General features: G+C 31.6%; 1 protein-coding gene across 1 annotated transcript in view; it reads right to left on the bottom strand.

The window, feature by feature from the left end:
* LOC132739590 (ceramide glucosyltransferase-B-like) overlaps positions 1 to 17,359 on the bottom strand; it is a 31,603-nt gene extending 14,244 nt beyond the window's left edge. The window contains exons 1-3 of the mRNA XM_060727324.1: positions 17,200 to 17,359; positions 11,688 to 11,826; positions 4,850 to 4,952 (exon numbers count right to left, since the gene is read on the bottom strand). Coding sequence (XP_060583307.1) covers positions 4,850 to 4,952; positions 11,688 to 11,826; positions 17,200 to 17,297 — 340 coding nt within the window. The 5' untranslated portion in view covers positions 17,298 to 17,359. The remainder of the gene's footprint in view (positions 1 to 4,849; positions 4,953 to 11,687; positions 11,827 to 17,199) is intronic.
* Positions 17,360 to 19,704: the final 2,345 nt, after the last annotated feature.

The following is a 19,704-nucleotide window of genomic DNA, read 5'->3' as shown; positions in this document are numbered from 1 at the left end:
GGACAGGACACTTAAATCCTTCTTAATTCTTTAAAAGTAAAGCACTCTAGCCCTACTGATATTGTGTCTTAAGCCCAAACATTGGACAATAAAAGAAGAGTAATCCTCTTGTGGTTTCACAAAACCTTGGCAGATTAGGGACTTATAATCCTGAGCTTGAAATGTGACAAATAGTTATGTGGAGTATAGGTTATTTAGGTGAAAATTCATTTTTCACATCACCTAATTAAGTGAATTTGTACACAACAGAAAAATTTCTTTCAAAATTAATATGACTAATATATTCATAAAACCTAAGACCTAAGTGCTTGGCATGAAGTATAACTTTGGATATTATCAAATATTTTATGTACATCTGATACCAAAAAGGCACAGGAAAAAAAAGTTGTATAAAGAAACATGTTTGGTATACATGTACATCAGTAAAAACTGATGTGGGTGTTCACTGTAGATAACTTATGCTGACGTACAAGTGTGATATACATTTGAGCTGTGTCATGACAAAACTATTTGTGCGTTTGCGACCAGCATGGATCCAGACCAGCCTGCACATCTGCGCAGTCTGATCAGGATCCATGCTGTTCGCTATCAGTTTCTCTACTTGTAATAGAGTTGGTAAACGTACAGCATGGATACTGATCAGACTGCGCGGATGCGCAGGCTGGTCTGGATCCATGCTGGTCGCAAACAAACTATGTTGGTTTTGTCGTGACACGGCTCAATTAGAGTACTTTCAACATTCCATTATCAATAACATATATAGTATTTCTCTTTAACCTATGGTAACTATCGAAGTCCAAACATTGTCAAATTACTTATAGTTCTTATCTCTAATCTATAGAGAAATAGCTGTGTTGAATTGAGCTTATTACCATTATGATAGTCTTGACAAACTCTTCCAGTTTTAGATTTTACTTATATAATAAATATCAATTTCCTTTTCATTAGGTCTATTGTTTAATTTGTAGGGCTGGTCTGCCCTTGTATGAGGGGCCTGAGTGTGGGTGGGGGTGTCCCTGGTTTTACAACTGTCAGACAAGTACATAACACTGTGACCCCCAGCATAACCCTAAGTTTCTTGTAACCCTGACATACTGCTAAAATTGTGTTACTAAATTTGGGTAACACTGGCTTGCCCTGTATTGAACTTAAAACCTGTGTTAAATTAATTTACAACGATTTTAATATCAAAAGAATAAACTCGAGCAAATAAATATAATCAGGTCAGACTGTCCTAATGTATGCATGCATGCTGAACTGGCATGATATTGTGATTAAATCGCATTTAAAATTATAATTACTGTAACAACCTAGATACCGTGACTTTAACTACAGTTATTCAAAACCAATAGATCATGACCATTCTGCAGCGGATGTTTTCAAATTTGCAAATTAAATAACATAACAGTGAACGTTTAAAATTAGCAGATTGACACTTTAAATACAGAAAAAAACCTTAACAAAGGATATCTGTGCAATCTAATTCAATATTATTTAAAACTAAAATGAAATTTATAATATCATGCTTAATTACATGTATACCAGTCATAATTACAAACTGTGTAAGATAAAAGTCAGTTCTTATCTAAAAGCAATCAACATTGACATAGCTTATAGATACATATAGGTTCATTTCATCTTAACACAAAAGCATGTCTATCGAACACATTATCTTTATTCAAACATATTACATCGTACCTTAGGTTAACAACTTTTACATGTATATTACAAAGGGGAGCAACCTATTGATGCTTGCCTCTTAATTAAACTAGAGAACTTTGGATCAAGCGGACATTAAAACATTTAATCATAGCTCAGTCTTTAGAAATTGTAAAGATCTTGATGTCAAACCCACTTTACTGTCAAACCCGTCTGTGAAGACCAGCCAAGGTATTCAGTAAAAGAAGAATTTATTTTTATGATATCAAGTCTAAAGCAGAACTATTATCTTGAGCTTCAGGACATTTTCCCCCTTGTCTAGCACAGAACATACCATCTAAAGACAGCTTCCTGCCAGGAAAATTCTTTAAAATCATGCAGTATTGCCCAAATTGAAATTAGTAACCAAGTTTGCTTAAGGTGACAACAGACACTTTCCGTGGTACTCACATAAATGTCATTTAAACCAACTTATTTTAGTAATAATTATTATTTATTTAATCTTTGTGCATTAAATGTCGTTGATCATCATAAAAAATAACATATTTGAAAAAAATGCCTTTGTAAATTATTGATTTTTAATAAAAATCCTAAAATTTTAAATCGTCATATCAAAGTCATTTTTTATTTTTTTGTCATCAAACCTTTGGAAAATAAACATACTTATAATATCTGGGGAACCGTGTCTCAAATTTTTTCTATCTTTTCTCAAAAAAATATTACGTAACGTCAAACATTTTATACGACTTTTTTCACCATACATATTACGTAATTAAAGATAATTAAGTCGCTGATTGAGCAAACAAAAATCCCTGACACGGTTCCCTCCGTAAATAAATTCCCTTTCATGTGCTTTAAACCGCATGTTAATTGCTTGATTATTAAAAACGTTATGCCGATTCAAAGTTAGTCCGACCCGCATCAAACGAAGTGTCATAAATCGGCTGTTCTCTCTCGGACCCCTACGTTTCACGCTAAATAATTGCATAATACACAAATATCGTACCAGAGAGGGTCACAAGTTGCGGTAACATACTCTAACAACATTTTATGACCCAGTGTCATCTGACCAATCAAAAATTTGCTGATTAATATCAGGTTATAACAGAAATTTCTTCAAATCTTAACGTGATTTACTTTTCGTCTGGTATCGGTCTCACATGTCACGTGACTTTCGGTAAAATTTGAGGCACTCGGTGGGGGGAAAATGGAACGTATTTGCACACCGTTAGCGGGGTATTTAATTGTTTCACGTTTGAAGATTATTATTATTATTATCATCAGCATTATTATTATATTATACCAGTGTCACTCTGTCTGTGTATTCGTGTATGAATTTCCGTTAAAATATAAATTAAAATAACAAAAAACTTAGCTTCTGACGGTCTTTTAAAGTCCATGATAGCTGTACAAATTAGAACGGGATATTGTATATTATTTCCTCCAAATTGATATAAATGCTTGACATATTTTAATAGAAATAAAAGGTATCACTCGATAATTATGATCTGATCTTCTTGACATCTATTATCATGAAAATCATTTACGCACGGCATAGAGATCCAGTTTCTACTTGGGTATACAATAATTCCATACTTTGTCCCAGGTTTATTAGTACTGTGTTCGATTTACTGGCGAACAATTCATTCAAAGCATACACTGATAATATATATCAATATTTTTTTTATTGATTCATAGAGAAATAATCATCCTTAAACAATCTAAAATGGTTTAGAAATTTGTCAGGGACACCGTACCGCCAGTCATATAGGCGTTCACATAAAAAAGTTGTCTGTTGTTTTACTTGACATTGTTAGAAAACGAGGTTGAATGTAAAGCAAGCCATTGAATCCGTTCAAAAGTCCATAAACTCAATGTAATATCTATCAGATTAACGGGACAGACAAATTATTTTCACACATTATGGATATTTTAGCAACCATATTTTTAAACAACCCCGTGGTCGTGCGATGTTCCGCTATGCTTAATTGTTTATGTTTTATACATTATGTTACGTACATTGGCCGACAATTTCTTATTTTATAAAAAATGCTAAATAAAAGGTAGACGATATTCATAAAAGATGTACGGTATTTGTACGATACATGAATTACGAGTAGTATGGACCAGTATGGACCGGTAATTCACGGATATATGGAACTACCGATTTCCCTCATTGATGCCTCAACAGGGGGCGGAGCGTTATCGATAATTGACAGGTTACGCGAATAGCAGATAAAAATGGTACAGGTACCGCTTAAAAACGTTTAAAAACACATTTTTGGACTAACTGCTTCCAAAATTAAATCATGAATGTGTTCAGAAATGGTTGATAAATCTACTAAGCAAAAAATCTCATTTTAGGTTTTTTCAGTGATAATTGACTCCGTTGTCACCTTAAACATTTATGAAGTTTGCTTTAATATTTATGGAAGCCTCAAAACATAAAAATTAATGTAGAAACTATCAGATAGTTCATCAAATCTTATTACGTTACATAGTGGGGAAAAAAACAACATAATTAATCATGTTTTATTTATTTGTGTTTATCTGACATCAGGGATGGACCTCAGTATCACTGTATTTGATTACAGTTATACTTGTGTCACTTAATGATGTGTGTCTAGAATGTACTTGCAGGCACTTTTTTGACGAGATCATTGCGACCTAAGAGCTGTTATAAATACTTCACTTGAGAAATAATGTCTTAAAAACAGTTCATACTGTAAACTACTGATCTAATATACATCAATTCTAATAGTAATATAATAATATTGATCTATTTTTTATTGCTTGTTATTGTTTTGGTTGATTTGCTCAAGTTACAATAACTTTTGTTATTTTTTTAAATATCATAGGATGACATTCCAGCTTCATTGATGCAGAAATGGTAGAACCTGGACCTTCAAATGAGCTAACAAGATACTTTCCAACCATGAAAAATTTCAACACCCTTCAAGCCATTGGATTAATGATTTATGTCTTACGTTGCTGTTTGTATAGATATATCCATCCTGAGGGAAAATTCTCGGCATGGGTAAATCTAACGGAAACACCAGTCTAATAGGCAAGAAAAAATTGGGCAAAGGGAACTGGGCAAAGGGGTAATGTGATTTATCATTGGAGGCCAGTGATCTTTGCCACTCAAATACAAACTTGGTATTATTAACAAGGAATACTTTAAGCTTACCTATAAAAAGTTTAGCGTCTACTTTAGGGTATCTCTCTATAAGTTTCTGTACAATCATAATGGCAGGATCTTGTTCATCGTGCACCGAAAATAACAATTCATACTGAAAATACAATCAACAATGAACAAATTAGATTAGATTAGATACATTTTTTAGAATGACATGTTTGTAAAGATAATGCAAAAAAAAATTATTCTTGAAATTCAAGTTTTTAGTGGTTTTAGTTTATAAATGGTGACCCGGTCACCTGGTGACCAGCCACCTACATGTATCTCTCAACCTCTTTACATGTACTTGAAACACGATATTTATGGGAAACAACAAACTTGTTTAAGTTTAGTGCAACCTCGGCATAAATTTAACAACCACTTTATATAACAACAGCAACAATTTTTCCCATAAGTTTACATAAATTTATACAACACCCAAAATCTTTGTCTCCAAATTATATTGTAATTGCTTTGCAATGGCTTAACTGTATTAGAAAACAATCAATATGGTTTTTAAATGAGTCTAAGTATTTACAAATTATGCTAGACATATTTGTGGCAATATATGGTTAATATTGTAAAATGATCACATTCATCAACTGGCCATCAACATGTACAGTAAACTTTATTAATTACATAATATTATCTGATTGTCATGTTAAAAGACCTTTCTCCATAATCACTTTTATTCATATTTTATCAATGAGCCAATTGGTCATTGACCAAACTGTTTTGTTTATAATGACTTCATTAATGAGTCATCCACGATAGATAAAGTATCAGTTTGATGGGCTGATGTTATATCAAAATTTTAAAACCAACGTAAAAACCATAGTTCAAGGGGGCTATCTTTACGTAGCAAGTCAATAATCCTGTTGACTGACTACGCTAAAGTATCACTTGTCATACATCGTTAAAATAAAAATAGCACAAATACTTCATGTTCTAACAACTTAACACTTTTATCATATTTATTCAAACGATCCTCGGCAAACTTTTGTTTCTTTTAAGTCTTAATCAAAGATATTCTGTCTCAGACATTAAAGCTACACTCTCCAAAAGTTAATAGTAAATGTTTTAGTCCTGTCCAAAATTATGATTTAAGTTGTAACATTCGGGTTTTCTTTTAAAAAAAATGAAAATATCCAGCTTCTATTTTTTGGACAGTCCATTATCAATTTTAGGGATATTAAATGAAAAGCCAACAGTATTATAGCCTGGTCAGATCAAAAAGAAGGCAAAGTCTTAACAAATACTTTCAGTTCCAGGCAAAAAAGGGTAATGACATTTGTGTGTTAACAGTCTTGAAATACTTTGGTTACTTTACTTAGTGCAATAATCATATAGACAAAGTCATTTGTCAATTGAAGGGCGGGGAGGAAATCTGCTATGTATTTATATATAAACATTTTAAAATAGGTGCCTTATCAAATATTAAACATGTTCTTTACATGTATTCCTGATAAAAATAGGTATTACATTTTAACATGGATTTTTATCTTGAATGTTTAAATTAAAGTGTAAAAAATATGTAGACAATAATTATTAATGAATATGTATTTGTGTAGGTACAATAACTTTTCTAAAAAAAAAAATTTTAATATACAATTGTTCTATCAACCATGACATAATTTATATTAAACTTAAAACTTTTTAACTTATGAATTTGCTGAATTTGTGAAATCAATAAATCTTGCTCTGAATTTGGAACAGTTATTCAGTCAAAGTTTAATAATGGATTTGAACCCCAAAAAAACAAAACTTGCATACCAATGCAACATGCAGTACCTGGTCAGACTGCATCGATAAGCTGGCCAGCTTGAGTTCTATACTGGTGGCAATAAGACCAAACACTATAGTGTTCGTAGCCCATTTTTTCATTTAATAAATTTATAATAATAAAATCCTTTAAAATCTAAATTGACTGTTTTAAAATATTTAAGACAAATCTATTACACAAATTGAGCAGGATAAGGGTTTGGATATGCACAATCAAATCAGTTTTAAACCATTATTTACATGTATCTTCCGGACCCTTCAAATTTCCTACAAATCATACATCAATACTCAGTACCAGTACTTGTAATAACTAATAACCAAAAGTTTTCATTTAGAATATCTACTCCCTTTCAAAGTTCTAACATTTGAGCCGCGTCATGACAAAACCAACATAATGGGTTTGCGACCAGCATGGATTCAGACCAGCCTGCGCATCCGCGCAGTCTGATCAGGATCCACGCTGTTCGCTTAAAACCCTATAACAAGTAGTGAAACGATAGCGAACAGCATGGATCCTGATCAGACTGCGCGGATGCGCAGGCTGGTCTGGATCCATGCTGGTCGCAAACCCATTATGTTGGTTTTGTCATGACGCGGCTCATTTAAACATGTACATGTTTGTATCAAAGGCTTTTAGGGCTTTAAGGTAAACACAGAATAAACAGGTACTTGTTTAGTCGCTAATCCTTTTGAAGTTAAATCGAGCACACAATGGCCGATTTAAACAGATTAATTCTTAATATTGAAAATATTTACAATCTATTTTATTGCGAATTTATACAAAATCATTCATACAAAATTATTCGTACAAAATTATAAATACTCTAATATTATTTTAAGTATGTTGGTGATTGTTACACTGGTCTATTAGTAACACTAATATTAATTGGCTGTTTATTTGCAATATTACCATTTATTTCACATAGATTTAATGTAGATCGGTTTTTCTTAAGCATTACTCTGGTTTTTCTTCATATTCTTAAATAAGAAAATACAAGAACACACACTGACATGTTTTAAATGAAATGAGGTCTCTACATAGAAGCCTGAATGTCAAACACTTATTCAAAACTATTCAATTTCATACCATCAAACTTGTTGCAAAGGACTTTTTAAAAATTTAGAATTAAGATGCTTTTTCGATTATAAAAATCATGATTTTTATGTATTTAACTATGCTCAATAAATTGCCTATTTGTTAATTAATATTAATATGAATAAATATGGTTGTTTCTATAAACAAAAAAACACAATAAAAGCTTTAATCTCACTAACATGAGGAACATGACTGTATCTCTTTTAACACTTTGAGCTGCTTTAAAAACTTTTGAACAGTTCTTGCAAAGTTTATGGGATTTCAACATATTAAAATACAAAAATTGAACTATCAACAGTATAGATCCTGGTCAGACTGTACAGACTGGCCTAGCTCTAATGTTTACACTGGTGAAAAAGGCTTATCAGTTATGGTAACAGCAAGGTATGGTTTAAACACTGACTTGACTGAATAATATCAGAAACTCAAGCTGTACAGTGATAACACCATGTACAAATGTACATATATTGTACATGACTATTTTTATCTTGTTCGACTCTTCCTTATTGGACAATATACCAATTTATATATGACTCATTTCACACTAAACACCTACATGTATTTCTAAATCCCCCCTCCTCAAAACAATACATAGCAAAACTTCCTAAATTATAATCAAAATTTATGTTTTGTAGATAGTGATGTTTTTTACCAACAATGCAATACAAGTCAATAACTGCTCAAACATTTCATTTATGACAAATGAAGTACAATGTTTGACACATTACCACCTATCAAAGTGCACATTTACATGTTTTCCTAATGTTTATCATATTTTATGACCAATGTACTTTCAATTATGCTGTCAGACTGAGTCTATAAAGGTGTCTTCATATTTTTCAGCTGTCTGATAATTAAGGGCTGACACTTTCATATAAGCCATTGATATATGTATTTACAACCATTTTCATTTGTATCAATATATTGCGATAGCTTAGTACTACTAATAATCAGGGCCTGCAAAATCTGATTTAAACTTATTAGTCAGTTTTAAACTAAAGCATTTTTTCTTTATAATTTGTCTGTATGATATTTATAAAGTAAATTTTTGAAAATGTCCACTTGTCCATACAGGCTGTGGAACAACCTTGGCAATACAGACAATTGATTTTGCCACCGCTGCGGTAATTGTGTAGATTGGACCTAAAATTCAGAAACCATCACTTCATTACAATCTATGTGACTATGCTAATAAGTAAAACATTTTTCTTTTATCTTTCTTATGAACATGACAAGCTTTCAAATTTAATTCTTCAACTTGTAGATAAAGATCAGCTGGTTTCATATTTTGAAATATTTCCCTATAAAAATAATGAAAAGTTTTGTCCAGATTAAAAGATGGACAAGTCCATTTAAGAATTAGATACATGTACATTATTTAGCTTAGTAAGTGTTAACTTTTACCTAATTTTGATTTATTCTATGCCACAAAAAATATGTTTTTCATTACTTTATTAAACAAGTTGAATAAATTAAATATAATTAACATTATAGTCAAGGACTCTCAACACTCAGTTAACATGTTAACAAGACATATGAATAATGATGATTTATCTTTAAACAGTTTTTCTCAAAGTGACTGTTGCTTTTTTCTTCTTTATTAACCTAATTTTACCAGAAAGGGTCAAACCCTTAGCGTGATAAAAGTGGTTAAAAAACTACATTAATAACATTCTTATTTTTAGAAAAACATTGTTTCAAAACTTACACTTATATTAAGATACACATGTTCTGGACTATATCTTTCTAGGACTATTTGTTTCTAGCTAAAACTGAAGCCAATAAAGGGCATTTCCCCTAATTAAAAGCATACAGTTTTACCCAAAGACTCCATTTCTTTTCCTTTTGAAAAATTATTTACACACAAGTTATTTTTACCAAAATTTAAGAGGCCTCTTTTGAACTCCCCCTTCCTGTGAAATAAACAACCCTTATGTTATTTATTTAATCGGTTTTACACTTTACAATAAAAGCTGTAATTTCATCCCTTTTCTTCCATTCAATACCCAACAATTAGAGAAATATGGGAACCTCAATAAAGCGGATATGGTATTGATAGTGTATTTATCTTTAAAACATCCTTCTTTATTTTCATGATTTGTATCTGAGGCTTCCACTTAAATTGAAGCAATTTTCATATCTGATTAACATGAAACCATCACCACCAAATTTATCTTCCTTATTGGCACTATAATTGTAACTAACATGCACTTAATGACTTAATATCCCAAACTGAAGAATGTAAAATGTGCAAAAGCTTTGTTATTAATAATCATCAAGAAGTTTGAAATCATGAAAAGACCTTAATTTACAGCAACTATCACCTGACATAACCGGTCCCTATACAGGTCAGGATTATTGTCGACGATTCCAAATACAAAATACTGTGACAGCCTTTTTTAAATAGGGAAATGATTAAGTCAGAAATTTATTTCATTGCAATCATAAATGTGCCAAAAGTATAGTTTACACATATATTAAATGATAAGATTGGCCTTAAAAACTCGGCTTTATCCAATACAATAATCTTAACCCATTGCTTCATGAGCATTTTGTGAAAAATGGCTGTTTTCATTGAAAAGTCTCCCGTTACAAGTTCAAATTGCTATAATACTATTAAAACTGCTTCAACACTAATCAAACTTGGCACAAATGTTGACTGGACCATTGCCCTTGCAACAACATGCTCAGGCTTAAATTTTCTGTTACCATGGCAACGAGGGGACATCTCAAAATTGCCAAAAATCACTATTTTGCGTTGATTTTTTCCATCAAAATTGATTTCAAAGTGCTGCAACTTCTCAATGGATTGAGATAGAGTCAAATGCTTTTCAGTGTTGGTTACACGTTACCTTATGATCAATCTGGGGTCATTTACAGCCTCTCACAAGTCCAAAATTTTCTTGGCGATGAGGGGGACTCCGCCCCCCTTCAAACCCCCCAAACAGAAGGGGGCACATCCCCCTTCTGGCAACCCCCTGATGTATCTTTTGGTTGGGGGGCCGCGCCGAAAAAGAGGTCACTTTTTTTAACAACATTTCTCAAACAAAAACAAGTGTTTGGGGCCTAAATAAGGCATTTTTTCATCATTTGAGACAACAAAAAGGGGGGGGGTGAAAAAGGCGTTAAAAGGCGTGTATATGAAGTAATGGGTTAAAGACCAAGAATTGACAAAGATGACCTAACAAGTCAACATCCCTAGTTCATTAAAGCCAAATAATTGATAGATTCAAGACCCAAAATAACGACTGTTTGCACATATTCGAGATAAATATTGTTAAATACAGAATTAAGACTTAACATATTTATGACTATAATATTGTAATGTTATGACAATGAAATTTTTGTAAAGATCAACAAGTTGGAATTTTCCTTTTATCAATAAATACTATGTTATTGAAGACTTTTAAAAAAATTATTTATACAAGTTACAACAGAACTTCTGAATCGTAAGATGTGATCTTCTTTTATCATGTGCAACTTGTGCAAGTAAGACTTAAAATTCCCCATTTAATGATTTTTTGTCATTTTAATAGATAACCTTTATTTCAACCCCTATACAGTTGTAACAGATACAGAAAAATGTGGCAGTGACGGGGTGACCTTGTTAAACACTAAAGAAAGTTTTTAATCGAAACTATGTTTAATAAATTGTTTTAATATCAATGGAAAAACACTGGAATATAAACCGTGCACAATAAGCTTAGGAATACATATTGCAAATTAATACATTGATAAGCCTCGCTTACTCTCTATATGACCTCGTATCTCAACGAATTAGACCGATAAATATTTCACTTTATCTCAATTTGTATCAATCATGAATATTAACAAGTTTAAACAGGACTTCAAGGAGAAATGTTCATCCTGTTGAGTGCACAAAAAAAACCCATCTACACTGTAATTATCAACCAGGAAAGATGTGTTAAAATTTCATTGAAAATGTATGAAATACAGTACTCCACTACTTACCGCTGGATATTTGATATTGAAGAAAGTTTCTAAATTATAATAAAGATTAGAGTCAACTCCAACAAGGGGTTTGATGATGGAAACACCCTGGAGGTCTTCCGGGGAAATTTGTGGAGATGGCTTGTGGAGTTTCCGTATTCTGAAATACACAAAAATATAACACATGATGATGATTACATGATTATAATGTACATGTTTATTTAGGTCCTATGTTAGTCTGCAATATAATTTCAGTCACATACAGCAGACAGCTAAGTTTAAGTATCAAGAATTCCTAGAATATTTGGGTAACTTGTTAAAGTACTATAGAAATCACCAACTTCTCAAAAAGAAATCAACTGAGCTAGTATTAACTATGCTCTGTTTATTTTTTCTTCTTCTGTTTTTATGCCAATCACATTAACATTTTGCTCATATCTTGGGGGTTGATCTAGCTTATATGTGCTCTTGGATAACTAAAATTTACAAAACCTTTTTCTTGAATTTCTCGACAAGTAACCAACTACTATTCCCACACTGTATCAGCAGTGAGAAACAAATGACCATTACATGTAGATTCCATGTTCAAGATCAAATGTTAAGGAGCAATTTGCACTTGTCAGATGACCAGTAACGTCTAGATTACTAAATCTAAAGCTCTCTCTGTTGAGTTAAGAGCAGGAGAACTTAATTGTGTATATGGTGTTGACCTTTAACATTGACAAAACAAGAGCACTTGCAGCACTCAGTAAAGACTACAAAAAATAACTAATCCTTATAGTAAGCAGACCATATAATGTATCAGTAATGATCACCTTAGAGAGGTAACTGTGAGGAAATTAGTTTTTATAGTAAACATAATATAATAAAATTAGTTCAATGTACAAACATTTTTTAGACCATTTTTACCACTCTATCTTAATATGATAAATGGTTGACAGATTTAATTATACATTGATAATACATACCGGTAATACCTTATGTCAACATGGCAATCAATGCAGTCAATTATAAACGTTCCAATTCAAAGCTTGCATTTAAATTGTAATGGTGTGTGTGTGTGTGTAACAAACATTAAATAAACTTAATATAAACGATTTCTTTGACTACAAATGTATTTAAAAAGTACTACACTAATATATTCGAAGATTATAGTTAAATTATACGAGAAACTATAGTCTATAATATATACCAGTACAAGTATATAACGATATTTTGTATAAAATACTGAGAAGAGGTCATCATTGAAGTTGACAAAATAACTACAAGAAGTGTCTAATTCACACCTAATTGGGTAAAGGATTTCTTATACTTGTGCGCAATGTATGTTGCTTTTTCTGTGCATTTATAAATAGATCAGTATGTCATTTTTAAGAAGAAAGTTAATACACCTTTTCCCTGCAATTACTTTCGCATGAGAGCACATTTAAAGCCTGGGCTTTTTCGACAAGAGATCAAAATTTTATTTAAGCCTGAGAGCTTCTGCAGATGTTAATGCATGCAAAAAAGCTTATATATTAATATTATCACTAGTATAACATACAATGTACACATATAATATGATTTGGTAATTTTGCATTAGGTCATTAGATATTCTCACATAGCAACCAGCTTTGAAATGTTTTTTTTAAATTACCAGTATTTTAATTAGGTCATGCTGCATTAAGCAATTTTTCAACATGGCACCCTGAATCACTGAAACTTTATAAGTTGATAACAGCTGTCAGTAAGACAGCATGCTTGACCATTCTCTGAACAATTCTGTTAAAATCTATGTTAGCTTGAGAGTTATGGGCCTTGGGAGATAACATCATATCATGCTCTCCAAGAAATGTGTGTAGTTTCAACCAATTCCCTTAAATACTTTTATAGATATCAATTTTAACACAATTTAATGTGTGACAGCAATGCCAATGCCCGGGTGAGTACAATAGGTCTCCCTATCCTTTGAACAGTCTAGCAATGTGTGCAATGATTGAACATGTAAGCCCTCATGATTTTATCTGTTAATTTAATTTTCTCTCATTGCACAACATTTTTGCCGACATACAAATGCCAGACAGATGCAAACATATCCTCATTCCCCGCTATAAAAAAATCCACTCAGCTCAATCCCACTGTTATCTTTTGCACTACCCATGGTGAGAAATACTGTCGATGCTAATAAAGATTGACAGTGCATAAAACTAGTGGCAGTAAATGACATAAAATAGTTTGGTTTAATCACCAACAACATAAAAGTAAGATTTAAACTTAATCCTTTCATGCCAAAATTAAAATATCATAGATGCTTCTAAGGAGGAATTGATGAATGACACCTTTACAATTGTACACACAATACTTACTCAAACTCTATTATTAGTATACTATTTTATTATTTGATTTATCTATCTCTGAGTAGGGACAACCCCTTAGCCAGTGTTATAATTTTAAGGTAACACTATTTATAAATACATAACAAAAAATTGATACATATTGCGGGGAAGTCAAAGACCGGGCCCGCGAAGCGGGTCCGGGCTTTGGCTTGCCCGGCTATAGACTACATGTGTATATTTAAAACAAAATCAAATAAAAAACAATTAAAAAATATATAGAATTCTATACCTATCAAAGAAATTTTCAGTGTGACTGTCAGTTCTAGTCAGGCGTCGCCATTTACAATGTTACTCAATGATAATAGGCGGGGTATTCCGATAACGGAACAAATCTCAACTTTTCGGATTAATAATAATTGTCGAGTGTTCCGAGTGAAAACGGAAGCGGTGCATGTAATACCGAATGACACCTTTACAACGGAAAGAATGAAAGGATTTTTTAACGACTTCCCCGTTCATAGGCTTTGCCTAATTTCATATTACAATGATACACTTAATTGTACAATTACAGTTGAAGACATGTAAATTGCCAGTTCATTTGTTGATCTATATACATGACAACTCATACCTGATGACAGTCTTCAACTTAATTTTTTATCAGCACTAGCCCAGTCGGGCTAGCAGCTTACAAATTTCACTAGCCCGAACACATTTTAACTAGCCCGAACCAAAATGGTATTTTTTGTACAAAAATAACACTTTCTATATGTTTTATATACCATTTAACATTATTAAAATATCAACTAATCAACTTTTCTTCCTTTCATTATTTAAATAAGAAGAGTTTAAACTACATATATGAAAAGAAGATATTTTGATATTTCCGTGGCATTGTCTACAGACACTGAAAAAAATTGTTTAAAAACTGAAACTACTCTTCTCCTCGTTTACTGTAACCATGTCGGCTGATACATGCATTGACAACATATTTATATTCTTTTTCGTATTACTTTTACTTTTTTTGGTGTGTTCCCTTTTGGCTTAGTGCCTTCAAAATACAAGAGAAAAGACATATTGTGAAGCATGAGATGACGCCTATTAAATACATGTCTAACAATCAATAATATTTCATAAGCGTTTTAAGTTCAATAAAGCTGCAAATAATTTTTAGGGCCAAGGTGGTTTACCCATCAAAATCTAGAGTAAAATGAAAATTCTGGGGTAAAATTTATAAAAAGAATTTGCATTGTTTTGTTATCAAATTTCATTGCCTTCTAAAAAGTTCCTTTCTTTACATAAATCAGACTGACTTATATAATAAAATATTGATTCAATGTGAAACAATACAAAACTTGCTCTGTTAAGGCAGGCTTCCCTAGACAAGGGTTTGTTTAGGTTACTCAGCAAATTTATGACAAGACTCATTTTTTTTGCTGACATGTTGTTGTTTGAATGAGTCACATTCTTTTACAATCAGCTACATGGTCAGCATGAGGCTTTATTCATACTCTATTTCTACAGAGTGAGACTACATTTTAGTGCCGTTCTTTGGTTTTGAATATTTATAATTGAAATTAGAATTAAATTAAAACTTTTATACACAAAGAATTAGTCTTTGAGGAAATTGTCCGTAACTGTAACCTTGGTACGAAAATATTGAGTACAAAACTGCAGATGGGAAGGGAGAAATATGTTTTCCAATAACTAAAGTGGCAAGTACGACATTTTTCTTTATTTTGTAGCAAAAACATTATAATATATGTCTAAACAAATTGAATATTAGGTTCAGTCCTACGATGATAACACCAAATTTAACTTTATCAATAATTTCATTTCAGAAACTCCCAAGAGTTACCTTCCCTTTTTACTCGATGTCACTTCCTGCTACTTTCGTTTTCAACTTACAGCAGTGTTGACAATAGTACTTTTAGTTTCCCATCCAATTCAGCAGAAATACATTGTATTTTCATAAAGCCAAAACATTGCTATATGTAGTCCTAATTATAAGACCTATACGTAACCTATTTCATATTTATCATTCATTAATCTGATATTTTACATTTTTCATTTTCCATGTTACGTTAGGTCTTAACAGATCTTTGCAAAATCGTGTAGCAAAAAAATTGACATTAGACATCGATTTAGATCTAATGCATTTTAACAATTAAAACAGCGTGTATTTACATAAATTTTGAACTATTTATGAACAAAACTAAAAATTAAATACCGTTCAACAAAATAATTGAACTGTCACACCCGAAAAGTCATGATTAAATCCTCTCATTTAATTAAACTCCATGTACAGCAGATATACAAATGGCCGCCATACAGTGCGCGAAATCTGATTGGCTAATTCAAATGCAAGCGTTTAAATGACTCCAGAAGTTTCTAACGGAATATTTTTTCAACGAATTAATTGCCCATGCACCGTCAGTGTGTTCGAAAATATTTTTCCGTTCAAAAAATTGGAATCAATCTGTAAAACGCTTTCCTTAACCAGTATGGCCGATGAGCGAAATAGATTGATATTTATATTTTATTTTTAATTAATAAGTACATTGTTGGAAACTTTTTGTTACTGATAGACCATGCAATTGAAAGAACAGAAGATAAGCTTTTGAATAAAGCTTGAAAGGCAAGTCAATAGACATTTTTTTAATTTTTCAAAATGCTACGCGTTTTTGACCAATAACTATTAGACGTCAGGCTTGACCAACATAAAACTATAACAAGCCTGTAACGTCTAATCTATTGGACTATGCTATATGGAGCTATGCATATTTCCAACATTTTCTTAATTTGGATATGAAAAAAGCCCTCGACCAGACGGGCTACCAGCTTGAAATTTTCACTCGACCACCCGCAAATTTACTCGACTCGGTCGTCGGTCGAGTGGGTTAAGTCGAAGACTGTGATGAACAAATGATAATGGAATGTGAACATGAAATGTCAAAAATTTTGATTATTGATAAATCTGTCATAACCTTTATTGATATACAGATCAATAATTACAAATATATTTATGCAATTCGGTATACTTTTCACCATTCAAGAAGATTCAATGTCTAAAGTATGTTTAATTTTTATTTCTTTATAAATACGAGATACAAACACATTGACATGTACCCCGCCCACATTTTAACAAGAGTCTTATTTTTTCGCCGGGAATTTTACAGTTCTCTTTCGGACATTCAAAAATATGTCAATGAAAAACTCACCCATAAATTAAAGCTACAGTGTGTATAAACCATGTCAGTAACCATCCTCCAAGTGCTGCAATTGAGATTGATAATAATATAATTTCCACTACTGACATATCTTCATGACGAAAATGCTAATGGCTACTAATTCGTCCAACATAAATATTTAACATTGCGCATGCGCGAAAAATCTCCAATGTCGCGAACTGATGCAAAATAATGCGAAATGCAGTAAATGATGCGAAATCAATAATGTGTAGGCGTACTATAGTTACAGTACTGTAAAGAACTATACTAGTTTTACCCATTTTATTATTTTATTTTTTTTTTATTTTATTTATACATTTAGAAACATGGCACATGATACAATAATAAAATCATACAGTTAAGAAAAAACATATAACTCTCTATATATAAAATGAGATCATAAAATAGCATAAAAGAGCACACTTTTATCATAAAAAAATAATTAGATGTACTATGCACGGCACCTATGGATAGCCCATTAAGCTAAAAACTTATTTCCAATGGTGTCCATAGAACTAAAAAAAAAAAAAAAAAAAACTAACATAATTTTAACCCTTTCCCCCCTAAAAAACAAACAAGATAAAAAAAATAAAAATATAAACTAACTAACTTTGGTCAAAATTTAGGTTGAAAAAGGAAATATATTTATAAAAGTATGCCCTTTTTAAAATAAGCCTAGTATTACTATCACAGAAATATTTGATCACAATGCCTAACACATTAGTTGTACACATATATATCTTCTGAAAGACTTTTATAGCTTTCTAGTAGGTACTTTTTAACAGATTTTTTGTATTGCACAAAATTATTAATGGATTTTATATATTCTGGCAGATCATTCCAGTCTTTAATTCCATTATAATAAAAGGTCTGTTTCATCACAGAATTACACTGGGGACAATAAAATTAAAATTGCTTGATCTAGTATTGTAAAATCTTGCATCAGCACAACATCTAAAGTCGGCTCTAAGGTATGATGGACTCTTTTTGTAAAAAATCTTATACATATGATTTAGTCTTAACTGTTTGACTCTGTTTTCTACATTTAACCAATTTAATTTTTCAAACTCATACACTGTTACAGAAGTTCTGGGCGGTAAGTTTTGGACAAATCTTAATACCTTATTCTGAGTAATTTGTAACTTTCTTTTTTAAATGTTTTGATAAACCTTCATACCAAGAGGAACAAGAGTAGTCAAAATGACACTGAATCAGGGCTGAACATAAAAGCTGTTTTGTTTTAGTATCTAAAAGTCTGCTCTGCCTATATAAAAACTTGAGCTTGGCATTCACTTTAAAAATAACGTTATTAACAATAGTTTCCCCAGATAAATCACTATTGATATAAAGACCAAGATACTTGACTAAATTAGTACCCTTTATGCTATGACCATTACATGTAACAGTAAATTGTTCTTGCTTTTGTAATTTTCTTTTTATATATTATATGTTTTTTTGTATATATTTAAATGTATATTATAAAACAGCAATGAAATATAATGAAACTATGGGGCGGGAATAATTGAAAAAACTTTAATCTAACTGAATACTTTGAGAATAGTTAGGCAAAATAAATATGATGTTATGATATGGCGAAAAAAGAGATCAATATAGACTGACGCATTGTATACTGAATAATTTAAAAATTAAGTTATTGTATATGCCCCACTGAAGTATAATGGGTGACTTTTGGTCATTATTATCATTAATAGGAGTTAACCAGTTATTGCACTTAGTCTTAATTAAGCTAGGTAACAAGATGCGGCCGAGGTAAATGTAAAGTAATTTTATATGTACGCTTCTATTGATAAAAGTACAAATTATGAAGATACTTTAGACCTTACATCTACTTGAATGGTAAAAGAAATAAGTTCATAGTTATATTCACATTTATTGATCCATAGCAGATATAATATTGACAGAATAAATTTATAAATACAGCCGAGTCTGATATAGGGGTTGCAGCTGTTTACTAGTCCAATAGCGTTCCCTTGAACATTGAATATCTCAGACAGTATGCTTATCCATAATCTAGTCACCATAATCCTCACCATATGTTCAAGCTTCACATAAATATGCACCCATTACCCCTACATCAAATACAGGTTTCTTCCGACACTCTTGAATTCTTTCCCCATAGCATTGTACTATGAAAAAAACTCCTTGGCAACATTGCCAACCTGCCAGACTTAGGTCAGTTCAAGCGGGCAGTAGTAGGACTGCATTATTAGTATTGCTTCCGGGGTTTTTAACTATTCTATCTTTTGATTTTTTCTTTTCTTTCACTATTTTAACATTTTAACCAAAAACTAGAATACTTTTCCAGTATGTCACCTTTCCCGACATGTTTACAATGTCTGGACCTACTTTTCTTTCGTTTTTACAAATTACCTGACGCTCACTCATTTCCTGCCTATAACACTCGCGAGAAGGGTTGGAAGTATTCAAAGATAGATATATAATAGAATCAGTGTTGTTCTCGACAATGTATAATGA

The sequence above is a fragment of the Ruditapes philippinarum genome, unplaced genomic scaffold (assembly GCF_026571515.1).
Source record: "Ruditapes philippinarum isolate M1 unplaced genomic scaffold, ASM2657151v2 ctg694_1_1_1_1, whole genome shotgun sequence".
In the NCBI taxonomy this organism is placed as follows: domain Eukaryota; kingdom Metazoa; phylum Mollusca; class Bivalvia; order Venerida; family Veneridae; genus Ruditapes; species Ruditapes philippinarum.
This window is presented reverse-complemented; position numbering and strand designations above follow the sequence as displayed.